The 13899-nt window shown below is 39.1% G+C and overlaps 2 protein-coding genes across 5 annotated transcripts in view; both read right to left on the bottom strand.

The window, feature by feature from the left end:
- Positions 1–69: 69 nt before the first annotated feature.
- cenpu (centromere protein U) lies at positions 70–6849 on the bottom strand. Its single transcript, XM_015008949.2, has 14 exons — positions 6741–6849; positions 5787–5835; positions 5629–5695; positions 5307–5511; positions 5063–5227; positions 3826–3904; positions 3270–3353; positions 3119–3191; positions 2929–3040; positions 2760–2838; positions 1255–1302; positions 1078–1139; positions 777–933; positions 70–251 (listed from the first exon to the last, which is right to left on the bottom strand). The coding sequence occupies exons 1-14, from the start codon at positions 6827–6829 to the stop codon at positions 147–149; spliced, it is 1374 nt and encodes a 457-aa protein (XP_014864435.2). The 5' UTR covers positions 6830–6849; the 3' UTR covers positions 70–146.
- Positions 6850–7725: 876 nt separating this feature from the next.
- LOC106931038 (long-chain-fatty-acid--CoA ligase 1-like) overlaps positions 7726–13899 on the bottom strand; it is a 16093-nt gene continuing 9919 nt past the window's right edge. For all 4 annotated transcript variants that reach the window (XM_015008961.2, XM_015008960.2, XM_015008958.2 and 1 more), the window contains exons 12-22: positions 13402–13479; positions 13173–13307; positions 12289–12423; positions 11370–11465; positions 11219–11291; positions 11058–11146; positions 10852–10968; positions 9949–10092; positions 9752–9856; positions 8951–9022; positions 7726–8833 (exon numbers count right to left, since the gene is read on the bottom strand). In XM_015008961.2, the coding sequence (XP_014864447.2) occupies positions 8693–8833; positions 8951–9022; positions 9752–9856; positions 9949–10092; positions 10852–10968; positions 11058–11146; positions 11219–11291; positions 11370–11465; positions 12289–12423; positions 13173–13307; positions 13402–13479 (1185 nt within the window). In that variant the 3' untranslated portion in view covers positions 7726–8692. The remainder of the gene's footprint in view (positions 8834–8950; positions 9023–9751; positions 9857–9948; positions 10093–10851; positions 10969–11057; positions 11147–11218; positions 11292–11369; positions 11466–12288; positions 12424–13172; positions 13308–13401; positions 13480–13899) is intronic.

Raw genomic sequence — 13899 nt, 5'->3', positions numbered from 1 at the left:
AAGTAATTTTACCTCTATAGTCTTATGCTATTACTACTAATATAATTAATGACAATAAATCCACAGAAATATATCGAAAAACCACATTTATTGAGCATGTTTATCTTACATTATAGTTACATACACAAATGCTAAGAAAAATCTCATTATTTTTGAGCTGTCTTCTTAGCCTGGACTTCACTGGGAGGATGTTCTGGTCTCTGAATGAGTTTTGTTTCCAACAGCAGAGCCGGTAAACTGGATGCTCCAAACTGCAACAAAAGACATAAAATGCTACCGTCACTTATGCCTCAGATATGAACATGCATTATGAGATAAACGGCAAATAAACATAAAAATGTTCCTTCTGATGACTTGAACATAAAAATCTAGTGAATGCTTCACTTTTTGGCAAGCAGGCTTAATGAGTAATATATATATATATATATATATATATATATATATATATATATATATATATATATATATATATATATATATATATATATATACACACATACATACATATATATGTATGTATAAATATGTATAAATATTGTATATATATTTTTTATTGCAGAAGTATAATCCAAAACTGAATGTTTCAGTAAGACAAGGGTGAAAAAGAAAACGTATATGCATTATTCGACAATGACAATTATTTTACCAGTACCCCTAATAACTGCATATTAAACATTTTAGAGTGAGAATACGACACTGTCCTAACAGCTGACTTCTTCATCACAGGAAGTATCTAAATCTCAACGTTTATCGTCAACATCCTGCTGCGTTTGTACCGTCTCTTTATCAGCAGGGTGCTTGTGTCGGTGGGCCAGGTAACGCGCGGTCAGCTCCCTGACGTCTTGGAGGAACGTCCGGCCTCTTCTGAGATCGTCCAGTCTCTGCTGGAGCTCCGCTTTCTCCTTCTCCAGCAGCCACAGCTGCCTCTCTGCCCTGCATGACCAAACCCCGACAAGAGGAATTCACAAACTCTCACAATGTGCATAACTTCCCTTCAAAAAATGACACACGGAGAAAACATCAGATTACTAAATGTTTGTGGAGAAGGGGCCACAAGTTGTTTTCCCTTTTCCTCACCTCATTAGCTCGTGTTTGGCGTTCAACAGTCTCTGAGTCTTCGTTCGAATCAAAGAGCCCACCTGCCGAAACAGAAACCGCAGAGAACTGATCAGCTTGTCACCAGCAACCCTACCTCTAGATGCTAGCTGCTAGCTGGAGCTGCTGGATTTCACTCTGGAGAAGCATGCATGTTACCTTTATGTTCTCTCTTTTCAAAGACCTGAGGTCCTTCAAAGATGAGATCTGAGGAAGAAAATAAACTCAAGGAATGCATCTGATATTTTCAAAAACCAAAGTCACATTTTCAGATATACTGGGCAGATTTAGATACATTTTAGCATCCGAGTACCATATTTTTTGCCCTATAAGGCGCACCTTTAATGACTGACCTATTTTAAAACTTTTTTCATATAAGGCACATCGCATTATAAAGGGCATAGAATAGACGCTACAGTAGAGGCTGGAGTTACGTTATGCATCCACTAGATGGAGCTACACTAATGGGAATGTCAACAAAACAGTCTGACTCCGATCTGCAAGGAGAGCCTTCCGCGACTGGGCCGGACGATGGTCACCCTTCTCCGTTTGCGCACAGCATGTTCATGGAGTACGTGGTGCTAAATGATCTGCAGACCATTTAGCAGATCATTTAGCAGATCATCTACCTACCAATCTACGATTGGTAGGTAGATAGGTCAGTCAAACTTTATTAATAGATTACAAACCAGCGTTCTGACAACTATCCCAGCATGCACTGCGCGTTTCTTCTTCTACGGGCGAAAATGAAGTCGGCGGGTGCTTACTGTAGTTGATAGGCCTGTTGTGGCTCAATATTGGTCCATATATAAGGCGCACCGAATTATAAGACACACTGACGACTTTTGAGGAAATTGAAGGTTTTTAGGTGCACCTTATAGTGCGGAAAATACGAAACTCAAATGTTCTTAGTTTTTAAAAACCTAAGAACATGTTAAATTCTGACTATGACAAGCTAATATGCGTGTACTTCTCCACTGATTCAGCTATACTTCCCACAATCCTGTGCTGCATCACCACCACTGTCACATGACCAAAGCTCCAGAAAAACAGCAACAACATAAAAATAAATATTAGTTGTTAATAATCGGCCCGGTTTTATTTAGTGAACCGACATTGATATGTTAAAAAAATTAAAAATACAATACAATACCAATGTTATTGGTAGATTGTAGATTGTACATCTCTACTTCTGGCATTCTGGTCACCCAGAGTAAACTGGAGTGTTGCCATGGAGAGGGTTGCTAGGCTTCCTACTAGAACTGCCTTGAATAAGCAGTAAAAAGTGACACTTCTTGTCACAAATAATTTTGCTGGATGATAAATTGTCCCAGAAATGATTGGGATAAATGACAAAATTATAATTTTGAGACCATTTTCAACTAATATCTTGATAACTGCATAAGAATGAAAGTACACCAAGGTATGTCACGATTACAAATGTGATAACACGGTCGTTTTGACACCATTTTCAACTAATCTGCTGATAGTGGCAAGCTTGCCTGCTCAAACACTAAGAAACTTTAACTTTGTATAGAGCACTCCCATCTGCAAATGAAAGACATTTTAAATATCCAAAATATAAAAAGACAAAAAACCAAAAACAATAAATAAGAACCAAAGTGCTTGAGCGTGTAACAGAGCAGCAGTGTTGCAGGGCGAACCTGTTCCTCTAGCTGAGCCTCCACGTTGTTGGTGAAACAATCAATGGATTCTCTGACTGCTGCCGACTCCACCGTCTCCCTAGAAATGAGCGCACAAAAGAAGTGAAAGTGGCTTTTGACGTAAAGTGAAAGAGTTTGTTTGCAGGTTGCTCCATGTGGGTGATTTTACCCGTACTGCTGGCAGAAATCCAGCACGGCATCCAGCACCACCTCTAACTGGGATCCCACCCGGCCGGCGCGCTTCTTCTGCCCGATGCCGCCGCTGGCTTTAGCATCTTGAGCTGCAAATATTCACATCTAATACAAGCACACTGGAGCTTGAAAACATTTTTGATTTTACTTGAAAATCTTCAACATACTCTTATTTGATTTAGACTTTCTTCCCAAACTGAGCCGTTTAGTCAGGCGTTTAGTTGTCATTGGAGTCGGATTCTGGAAAACGACATCAAAAAAAGGAAACAGTCATACGGACGTCAAGCTGCTGCTTTCAGGCTGAATGTGGGTTCATACCCAAACGCTGCCTGCATCATCTTCCTCATCGGAGGAAGGGAGCCTCCTGCTTTTCCTCCGGCCTCCATCCGAGTCAAATTCCTCCTGGAGAGAGACAAAAAAAGTTGTGCGAACAGCATTTTTTCTCCAGATTCTGTCATTTTTATGTACAGACACAAAACCTCTGTAGGAATGTGGAGAGGTTCTGTGTTTGTCAGGGTTTCCCTCTTGTGTATCATAAGCCTGGCAGGCCACCAGGCTTTACTTGTGCCCCCACCAGGCTCAGCATTACTTATTTTTAAAGTCTTTTTAAAATGTTAGCATTTTTTAAGGCTTTATAGTTGGTGTTCAGGTATTAATCTTCCAATCTTTCAATAACACACAATTATCAAGTGATATTTTTAAATTTCCTGTCAACTTTAACTCAAAAACACAACGGGCTGCTGGACTGAACGACTGCCCTAGTGCCCAACTGCCGGGCTTAGCAAGTTTTCTGAGGGAAACCTTGTTTGTGCATTATAAACTGACTATTACCTCGCCGACCCTGCTTTCAATGTCATCTTCTAACAATCTTTACCTCAGACTCTGAAGTCTTCTCATCAGCTGATTCGCTCGCCGTGTCGCCCTCCTCCTCCAGCTGCTGCCTCTGTGCCGGTCTGGAAGGGGAAAAGAAAGAAAATGCAGAAACACCTCAGAAAAATTGGTATTTCATGAAAACATTGTTTTTATCATTCATTTCAGAAAGTGAAACTCGTATTACAAAGATTCATTACTTCAGTACTTGGTTGGACATCCAACCAAGTACTGAGTGAATAGAAATTTAATTTTTCCCCCCCAGAAATCTGACATTTCTGTGTAAAATATAAATTTTTAAATTGAGCTTATGTAATTCTCAAATTTTCTGAGACACAGAATTTTGGGTTTTTATTACATGTAAGCTGTAAACATCAAAATTATAAGAAATAAAAGCTTAAAGGGGCAGCGTTATTTGTTTTCCAGGCACAGAGCGCCATTTTTTAGCATACACAGATAATTATGTTACCAGCAGTTGTTATAAAAATGCTGTATATGTATATATAACTTAAGAAATTTGGCTTCCGGATTTAGAGCTTTGACCTTGGGCCTCTGTCTCTTTAAGAAGTTCATACTTTTTTTGAAACTCCGCCTTCAGGAAATCATCACAACATGGCTCCTCTATTAACTTTTTAACAACGTTTTTGCACTGAGAAGTAGCTGATATAAAAAGCTCAGCAGATGTGCAGTTCCACCAGCTCTTTGCTATTTGCTGCTGGCTAGTCTGAAGGAGCTACATGGGGGCATCACAGGGGAGAGCTGTTCTGTAAGGTTGAAGTTTGGTAGCTTGAAAACTGCCCCTAAGAGGAGGAGCTTCGTCCTCGAAGGCGGAGCTAGCTCCAGCCAGCTGTTTTGCACAGCTGAATGGTTGCCATGGAGATTAATGGATTTCTCAAACCATGCATGAAAGAATCAAGGCAGCACTCCAGCTATGTTCTTGATGAGGGAATAACATTATAACATGATGCAAAGCTCAAAAAAGTGAATTTTACACAATAATGCCCCTTAAAATATTTTAAATCCACCTGTTATGAATCCATATAATACGATTTACATTGTAAAATGGGAGACAAAAAAGAAATATAAAAAAAAATCAAACTTTTCACTCAATATTATATTTTTTTTCAGTTGTCTGAAGTATTGACTGCCTCATTAAAACTGGAACAAATTTGTTTGTGTTACATTTTTACTACTGTTATCATGATGAACTCTGAGGAGCGTCTCTTGATTAGCGTGCTGACCTTCCAGCAGCCGTCCTTCCAGCACCCGTCCTTCCCGGGACCTTCCTCATCCCGACAGGCTTCTTCCCACTCAGACGCCGCCGACTGATCGCCGCCATGGTCCGGGTTGTTTTGGACCTCTCCACTTTTTCATCTGGCTGCTTTTCTGCTGCTCCTTTTTGTTGCCTGATTGTTGGGCGATGAGCAACGGATCTGAACTGTTGCCGAAATGATGTGAAATACAAAACAAAGCGCTGAACTTTACCTGGCTCTTCCCTTCCCTGCTGTATCAGTCCTGCTCTTCTTCTTCCTCTTCTCTTCCTCTCCTCCTCCTGAGCCTTTTCTCTTCGCAGCAGCTCCCTGCTTTTCGACAGGAGCAATGTTCCCTCTTTGTCCTCGTTTTTTGTCCAGCCGTTCCTCCTCTTGGACATCCAAGTGCTCCTCCAAGGCAGTGCTGTGAAGAGGGTTGCCTAGGGAACAGATCCAATAAAGGTTTGGCTTTCAAGAGGTAAACAAAACTAATTTAACATTTGAATTTAGCAAAATGGGTTGAATTTGTTGGTGCAGCAACACGGGGAGACACTCACTATCGTTCCGCTCCAGTCCCTCTAAGAAGCTGGCTTGGTCCACAGCAGACAGACTGGTAGACTCCATCTATTTAGGACGTAAACAACAGGTTTACAGTTCAAGACTTACAGATTTTTCAGCACAGAGTCGATAAGTCAGCGTTTAGAGACATACTCACCTGGCTCTTGTGCGCCTGGCCCGGAGGCACTTTGGTTCCTTGGCCCTTTCTGACGCCGCAGGAATGAGAAAACAGAGACAGGCCTTTATTTTACAGCTTAATCAATCTGCCGTGATATATATTTATTTTCTAATTGTGCTTTCTAAGGTTACAGAGTGCTTTATATTTACTTGTTGCGCCAATGAAATGGACATGTTTCCAAGTCAAACACCAAAGAATCAGATTTTTTCTAATTATATATCAAAACAGAGTTGTCATTTTTCACTTCAAACACTAACTAAAAGTATCTTCTTAGAACTATGTTTTGAAAATCAGCAAATAACTGAAGAGATGCTTAGGTTTATCATCTAATTTCTTAATTTTCTGTTAGACTGTAACCTATTGAAAAAGTTTCAGCAAAATCAATGAAATACAAATAAAAATGAAGGAATTTTAAAACATGCCTATGAAATCTAAAAATTTTTTGGAGGAAAACAAATTGTGTTTGCAATGATGCCTTAAAAATGAAAATAAATAATAATAATAATAAATTATAGAGAAATTAGCTGCTTTCAGTTTAAAAAGGTCATCAACCGAAAAAATATCTGTTTCTCTGCTTTATATGGATCCGAGCTGCATTTTATCATCTCTAGGTTAATTTTAAGTGACCTGGACCGGATTACTATAACGCCATTTTAGAGCAGCATTATTGTGAAATATTTTGTTACCCATATTAGTTACGATGAATACACATTTAAAAGCTAAATATAAGTTACATATAACATGCTAACCTTAATGTCGTGACGTTCTGTAAAAAAAACGTATTCAATCCTATTAACAGGGAAAACATAGCTTTATTTTTCTATTAACGGCTTCAGTCTTTTTTATTACTGAACTTTCGAACAACAAAATGTGGATATATTGTGTAATAAAACAAAAACAAGCTGCTTAGACGGATTGGTGTAATTTACTCACCTCATTTTCGTCAATGTTTTGTTGACACCGTTAGCTCGACCTGAAACAGCTGCTTCCCGCAAAACAGTTCGAGTTCCGGACGGAACCATTCTGCGAACACCGAGGGGGTGAGAGGAATATTTACAAGGTGAGGAAGAGAGAGAAACTCTTGAAATTCAGTTTAAATAAAGCAGCATATATTTTAAAAAATAATGTGCAGTCAAGCCTTAAAAGATGTTTTAAAAGCAGGAGTGATTTAGGAAATTCCTTTAAATATAGGATTATATCGCTCGAAATGTGAATATGGAACGGTCTAGTCCTACGGAAAGCGGGAGGTCATCTTGCCCATGATCTTGCCTTTCTTCGTCATTTCAGAGCAATGCACTTGAACCATTGCTGTGGTGATATTTTTGTTGGAATTTTTAAAAATCCAATTCTGCATAATTTTATTGGATCTAATCTGGAAACATTACATCTTTTAATTACCTCCTCAATTTTTAAAAACAACCAGAAGTTTAAAAGTCAACGTGATTTTATTCATATATAAAAAAAAAATTTAGCTGCAACAAATTAAAGTCAATTTTGATTGAATGAGATATGATTTGGGGTTAATTTTTCCCTTCCAGCTGATTGTGACCAGCCATCAAGATTGTTACAAGTTAAAGTTTGCAGAGAGGATTGAATGTTTCCAGTTACATTTCTTCTAATAAAGCCAATGCTGCCCTGAATTTATCAGCCAGAACTAGAATTTGGTCCAAATTAATAACAAAAGAGAAGAAGACAGTCAATTGAAGAAGCTATTTATGAACAAATATGCAAATCAGTGTGACTTAAGCCTTTTCAGGTCTGAGACTGAATTTAATAAACATGCAATACTATTTAAGATCTTACAGAAACTAATCAGATTTGAAGGGAACCCACATCAGTTTTTCTTAATTTTATCAAAGCAACAAATAAGAGCAGCAAAGATGAATGACTAAATGTACAAATGCCACACGGTAAACAGTTTACACAGATCTTTTAAAATTTCTTTAATGAAATCTTTTACAAAATGACAACCTGTTGATTAACTTTTCATTAAAAAATAACATTCACTTAGGAAAGGTTCTTTAGCCAGTAACCTTTTCTCATCATTATCATAAATAAATTAATACATTGACAAAGATTTCCCATGTTGTTCCCATAGATACCCAAACACAGCTAGATCAGACTGTGTTGTCCTTAGTGTCTAAACTAGTACATGAGGTACCAAACTTATTCTTACATTAACAGTGAAAACAGTTTAAAATGTACATTTAATGTACAAAGATGACGATGTTGATATAAAAATGGCTAAGACTGTTGTGGTCCTTTTCCACTAGCGCCTAGCAGTGTAGCTCGACGTGTAGCTTTTTGGTCTCTGTTGGGAGTTTTAATGGATTATTGTAAGAGCATCACTCCTGTGATCCAAACAGAGGCTCCACCCCCTGACCAATAAGTGACCAATAGTCTTCTGATGTCACGAACCCCAGCAAAATAAAAGGGTCCAATAGCATGTGACTAGTCGCTGAGTGTGTGCTAATAGAAAAGGACCATTAGCTTAAATATATGGCTTGTACTCAGTTTGTACATGTGGCTGTTCACACCATGATTCCTGATGGAGCAAGAGACACTGTTTCCCTTTAAAATGTTCACATAAGAGCTGATTGGAATCATCTTAAAAATATATTTTTTAAAAATCAGACATTTGTACTGTAGTGAGGTTTGATTATAGAAAACACTTCATGTGTAAAAACTCCTCTGGACTGTGAGGTTTAGTGTTCCACAGATCCCATCTTGGAAATGCTTCACAAACCCTAAAAGCTGCATGTCAGCCTGCTCTGCTAGTTTCTTGTGTTCCAGCTCGACACCTTGGAGCTTCTTGTTTAGACCTGCTCTCCCCAGTTTGCTGCCTCTTTCTCTCTTCACAACACAAACGGAGCCAGTGAGCCCTCCTACATGCTGATCCCAGCATACAGCTCATCTATCTGGGATCTGAAGTGCTGGCGCATTTCATTCCTCTTAGCCTTCATTGTTGGGGTGAGCAGGCCATTCTCGATGGAGAACATCTCTGTATGGATATGGATGGCTTTAACCTGCAGGACACCGGTTGTGTTAGAGGAGAATAATCCTTCATCAGCAACTCATCTCAGCTTTGATATATTTCTACAGGATTCAGTCTTGTGAATCTCATCTAGAAGCCAGTGTTGCACCTGTTCAAAGGACTTGAGGCCTCCCTCTTTGCCAAGCCGCAGCATGTCCTCCAAGATGGCCGCCTTGACCTCCTATTAAAATTGTTTTTATTGAAAACATGATATCCTCAAGAAGTTGATTTCAAGCTGATTAAAACATTTTATAGTAAAAAAAAAGAAGAGGGTTGAAACAATTGATTGGATTTCTTGTGATTAATCAATTATTAAAATAATTGTCAACTATTTAGAAATCGATTAATCGTCAAATTGAGTATACAGACTCAAAAACAAGGCCATTTGCTGAAATAACAACACAGAGCAGCAATTAAGTCAAAACTGTATAGAACATGTATACATATAGACTTGTCAGTTCTACCCAAAACTCCTCAAGTGGCCGTTTTAGCTTCACCTGGTTAAAATTATTAACTGGTTAATTGAAAAATGAATCAACAGATCAGCCCTATACTGTATTGATGTTGAGCTGAGTTGATGTTAGAAGTATTACTTTAGCTGTGGATGCCAACAAACGATCAATCATTCAGGTAAAGAAATACTATGTTAATGCATTTTAGGCAATAAAATGCTTATTGTCTTATTTAAATTGAATTCTAATATTACATAAAAATATTAAATGAAAGTTCTGCAGAATGTGTAATTTTTTCATCTGATTAATCGATTAGTAAAATAACAGTTAGTTGAGGGGTAAAAAAAAAAAAAAAAAAAAAAAAAAATATATATATATATATATATATAAGTAAAGCTCTGACAATTGGCTTTGTCATTAAGTGATCATAGAAAAGGTGTGCAGTTTGCTGGGATTACCGCTTTTCCACACAGCTCCTGGTAGCTTCCCTGCAGCCTCAGCGTCCTCTTGGCCCAGCTACACAGGAAGTCGGGGTCAGGAACCACCACTGCTACCAGACAAGCCTGGAGACAACAGTTACACCTGTCTCAACACGGTAGGCAGCCTGAGATGAGTTTGAGAGGAACCAAAACAGTTTGGCTTCAAGATGGCTGACCTGCAGACTGTCTCCATGCACAAACACCTGCACCACTGCATCACTCCTCATGTAGATGTTCTCAATCTTCTCAGGAGCGATGTACTCGCCCTGGGCCAGCTTGAAAATGTGCTTCTTCCTGTCGACGATCTTCAGCGTGCCGTTCTGTGAACAGATGTGTGTACTGCGTGACTATTCCCGGCAACACCAAGATTTCTGATAAGGACGCAGTGAGAAGCAGCAGGAACAAAGTTAGATTCACATTAGGGGCAGGTGATTAATCAATAAAGATTTAATTTTTGGAAAATCTGGATTTTTTTCCCCACAACCGATGCACTCCTTGGGTTCTCATAATTCAGTGTGATGTCGGGTTGCTCAAGGCCGTCATCTTGTTTGACAAGTGCATTTTAAAGCTTCTATATATGTGGACTTGGAATTCAGGTCAACTCTACAATGGAACATTAGGGCCAAACTTTATCTAAAATTACAAGAATAAAATCCAAAATGAAGTTGTAATTTAAGAGGAACTAAGTAGTACTTTTGAAATGAAAAACAGCAACAAAAAAACAACCAAAAATGGAGAAAACAACACTGACTGGTCACGTCAGATCTTGATAAGTCTAGGAACATTCTCATAATTTCAGTACATTCTTCTGGTAAAAATGCATCTTTATTCTGCTAATATTGTGACTATATTCTGATAATTTAACAGACATTGTTGTAGCCTTGCCCTAATACTCCATTGTACAACTCCCAGAAGGGATGTGTACAAAAAAGCCACTTTCTGAAAATATTTCCTGTCAGTGAGAAAAAAAAAAAGCCAATTCAAATTGAATGACATGATCTTGAGATTTTATATTTAAGCCATATCACTATAATTCACATAGAAAAACTGTGAGAACAAATGAAGTTGGATAAACGTACAGGAAGCCACTTCCCAATGTCTCCAGTGTGCAGCCATCCGTCTGCATCTATAGTCTCTGCCGTCTTCTCTGGGTCTTTCAGGTAGCCCTGGAAGACGTTTGGACCCTTCACACACACCTAAAAAACAAAAACACACACCAACATGTAGAAGGGAGAGAGGGCTAAACAAAACCATGCGATTCCATTGGCTGGTGTTGGTGTCCCACCTCTCCTTCCCCGTTTACAGCCAGGTAGTTCATCTCAGTGACATCCACCAGTTTGATGGCGTTGCAAGGCATAGGCGGTCCGACGTGACCTGCTGAGCAGAGGTCGCTCTCAGTTCACATCTTACTGGCTGATCACATGGCTTCGTGCGGCAAAACGTTACCTGCACTACAGTCGCCAGGAAGGGTCATCGTACATCCGGCGGTGCACTCCGTCTGGCCGTAGCCTTCGTAGAACTGCAGAGCAACCAGACTGGATCAATGTGGATCTGATTTATGAAGCAGCAGAGAGCAAACCTTCAGCAGAGCCGTTACCTGACAGCCGATAGCAACTCTGAGGAAGGAGAGGACTGTAGGGGAGATGGGGGCCGCTCCTGTCACCATGATACGCACGTGGCCTCCGAGGCTGGCCTGTAGGGGTCAGCGTGGGATACTACTGAGAAATCTAAAATAATCAATAATCAGCCAAAAAAGCAACAAGCTCTTGCACCTGATCAGCAAAGTCTGATTGAGAATTATTATTACAATGATGTTTATATCTTAGTGTTTCAGCAGAAACAATGCCTTACATCACAGCTTTGATGGGTTTAATCTACTTTGTAGTAGTGTATTTTTATGAAGCATGGGGATAAAACTTCATAAAAATGCTCAAATGTCGCATAATTTAATTGTATCAGTTTTTGAAACTTTAAATTACGTCATATTACAATGAATTTTAGTTCTGATCCACATTTGGGCCAAACAACTTTCATAAAATATTAATGGAGGGCTCATTATCAAACATAATTATGTTGAAAAAAAAAGCCAATATATTCCACTCTTTGTGGAATATATTAGTTGCAAAACCATACATCTATAAAACAAACAAACAAAAAAAGCAATAATTAAATGCAATAATTAAATGTAAGTAATCTTTCCCCAAGAAGACTAGGTGGCAGATTGCAGAGAATTATTTTACATCATTGCCACTCGGTGAATCCAACTAATCCATGTTTCGGCTGCAGACGGCTCTGTTTTGTTATAGTCAGGTACACAACCAGAACCAAAACGCGACAAGGAGAAAAATGACCAGCAACTACTGCTGCCACTTACACAATGAAAAATTAAAAACGTGTTGAGAAAATTTTTTGTTTCCTTTGATTTGAGGAACAATGTGACCAGTAGGACGTCCTGTCCCCAGTAGAGAATTCTGCAGCAGAAACACAGAAGTGATGGGTGCGTTGGTTCTGTGTACCTGGACCTTCCTGAAGATGAGTCGATCCCAGATGCTGTCTGTCCTCACGATGCCTTTCTCGATCTCTGCCTGCTTCCTCCTGTAGGCCAAGTCCAGCAGCCAGCGCTTCAAAGACGTGTTGGCCTGCCCAAAGATCTGAATACACACACGCAAGCACACACACACACACACACACACACACACACACACACACACACACACACACACACACACACATATAAACAGTCAGTGAAAACAAGGTGGACTTCATCATTCCCAACCCCCTTTCGATCACATGGTAGATCTAAAACCCCTAGAGCTGATACGATTAATCGTGATTAATTGATTATTGAAATCGGTTAATCAATAACTGGAGTGTTCAGACTCTAAAAGTGGCCAATAATTGAACCTAAGCTATACAAAACCTATACATTTTACGTTTAAGATGAAAGAACCTTCTTTGCACGTACATATCTACTACCCAGAACTCAAGTGGGAGTTTTAACTTCACTTCAGATTCTGTATTAAAAAAGTCATATTAAGCACCTTTTGCTATCCAGTTATTAATCCAAAAAACAAACAATAGCTTAGTAATTTGTATGTTTTTTTAGCTGCAGATGCTTCCTTTTGCTCCAGATGATCAAATGTATACTAAAGGAATGCTGTTGTTGCATCTTAGGCAATAAAATTCCTGTTACTGATAACAGGAATTTTGTTTTGCTTATTTGCATTTTTACTGTATTTCTAATAGTGTAAAAATGGCTAAGGTTAAATATCTGCGGAATGTTTCAGTTTTTTATACGATTAATCGTCGGAACAACTGATGGAATAATCAATTACTAAAATAATCGTTAGTTACAGACCTATCATAGAGCTACCAGAAGATGTTATGGTGGCTCACTCACCTTATCATACATCCTGTTGAGAAGTCTGGGTACCACTGGGAACACCGTAGGCCTCAGCGCGATCAGATCATCCGATAACCGGCGGACATCTCCCTGGAAAAAGCCGATTCTGGCTCCATGCACCAGCATGACCCCCTGTTGGACAAAGATGGCACCAAAAACAGTTTTTGCAGCGTGTTCCTTCAGTGGAGATGATGGAGTTACTAAAAGGTAGCAACCTGGGACGTACCTGGACTATTCTTTCAAACATATGAGCCAAGGGAAGGTAGGAAATATGGACGTCGCTGGAATTCAGAGGACAGCACAACTACAGGAGACGACAGCAAGGAAGGTAAAAACATCAGGTGAGTGATTTTATCTCACAGGCAGAAAATACAGCATTAAGTCTCCTAATGTTGTCAAAATATATGACTGTATAGAAGAAGAAGTGGATCAAGGAGGAAAGCTAAACAATCCAACATGCTAACATTAAATAAAATATGAAAGTGGAAGCTGTTTTCTTCTCAAACCACTTGGCGCTTTCTGAGTGACAGATGGAACAGAAATAACACAATAAAAGAAACACTACATGCAGCGCTACATGTTTGTTTTGGGTGTGGTTCCTCTGTGAGTCAGCTGCCTGAAGGCTGCCAAAAAACAAAACATAAATCTGACATAGGATCTGCTGTTTCTCATAGCGATGGCTCTTTTCTGCAGTATTTGTATTCATTTGTTTTGGAACATACCT

This window comes from Poecilia mexicana, unplaced genomic scaffold (assembly GCF_051168715.1).
Source record: "Poecilia mexicana isolate PSO_F unplaced genomic scaffold, ASM5116871v1 scaffold_10, whole genome shotgun sequence".
NCBI classification, from domain to species: Eukaryota; Metazoa; Chordata; class Actinopteri; order Cyprinodontiformes; family Poeciliidae; genus Poecilia; species Poecilia mexicana.
This window is presented reverse-complemented; position numbering and strand designations above follow the sequence as displayed.